Genomic DNA, 1,312 nt, shown 5'->3' with positions numbered 1-1,312 from the left:
TTTTTCGTACAAATTGGTATGATGTTTTATTGATAGTGTGTCTTTTCAGTTAATTTCAATTCAAGAGATCCATCGGTAAAAAAGTATTTGTTATCCTTGACATTTCCTTTACAAAAGATCTTAAAGTTCAACAAATGTGAATTTCTTTTTATATGTAATGTAATTCAACTTTTTCATTCGTATAAAACTTTCAACAGATATTTGAATATATAACAATAACAATAAACGGAATAAATTAAAAAGGGTGAAGTGAAATAAAATTATCTTTTCACTGTTCATGGATGAAAGTAAACAAGAAGTCCTATTCCATACCCTAAATGGAATGGGATAAAGAGGAAGGTATAAGATATAACAGAACAAAAGAGATGTTCCATATTGTATTGATTTATCCACTACCAATGTGAACATTAATGGCAATAAGGAAGATGGCCATGAAGCCAAAGAAGAGAAGGGAATGAACAAAGATGGAGATGGCACTTGTTTGGAAATTGCAGAAATCCACTGCTCTTCCTTTGCCGGGAACCTGGAAGAGTAATCCTGGTGAAAGCACCACAAACAGGACCAACCCTATCACCACCCCAGCCCAATCACCCATTAATATTTCTCTCAAGCTTTTTTATTTGGGAGATCAAAATGTATGAACACATGGAGGAAATGGCACTAGGTCAATTTATTTATATTGTAATGTTTGAAGGGTTTTTGCTAACAAGAAACAACATAAAGTTCAAGGAAGGGAAGTGAGAGGTATTGAGGTTGAAAGATGAGACAAAGGGATCGGCATAGGCATAACATAATGCAACGATTCCTTGAAAGTTACTTCGCGGCTTCATGGCATCACACTATTATTGGAGTCGACGGCTTCCAAATAAGTTTGAAAAGAATGTTTCTTTCTTTCACACTTTGCTTTTATTTTATTTTAAGTTCATTCGGCGTGCTTCCTCTTCCAGATAAAAAAATACTTATACCTTTATTAGATTAAAATTCAATATCTTATTAATGATTTCAAAGATAGATGTTATAAAAGTTTAAAATTTATTTTTGATAAATATGACCACAATGACTTGGTGTTTTCAATTAGGTTAAAATATATGACTTTAAATTAAATAAATAATTAGAATATAATTTAAAAGATTGTAAATAGCTTTAAAATAATTATTTTTATTTATTTTATCATTCTATCACTCTAAACTTATAATCTTTTTTTTTTTGCGTTTAAGAAAACGTTTAAGACTAATTACTCATTATTTTCATGATTAGATTTATTAGTTTTCTCCACCATGAATCAACTTATTATGATTGAAATTCTTCTCAC

General features: G+C 30.0%; 1 protein-coding gene across 1 annotated transcript; it reads right to left on the bottom strand.

Annotated features, from left to right (window-relative positions):
• Positions 1 to 232: 232 nt before the first annotated feature.
• LOC114173826 lies at positions 233 to 629 on the bottom strand. The gene has a single exon (XM_028058495.1). The coding sequence runs from the start codon at positions 593 to 595 to the stop codon at positions 386 to 388; it is 210 nt and encodes a 69-aa protein (XP_027914296.1). The 5' UTR covers positions 596 to 629; the 3' UTR covers positions 233 to 385.
• Positions 630 to 1,312: the final 683 nt, after the last annotated feature.

The sequence above is a fragment of the Vigna unguiculata genome, chromosome 1 (genome assembly GCF_004118075.2).
Source record: "Vigna unguiculata cultivar IT97K-499-35 chromosome 1, ASM411807v1, whole genome shotgun sequence".
NCBI classification, from domain to species: domain Eukaryota; kingdom Viridiplantae; phylum Streptophyta; class Magnoliopsida; order Fabales; family Fabaceae; genus Vigna; species Vigna unguiculata.
Note: the sequence above shows the minus strand (reverse complement) of the source record. Positions and strands in the feature narration are given on the sequence as shown.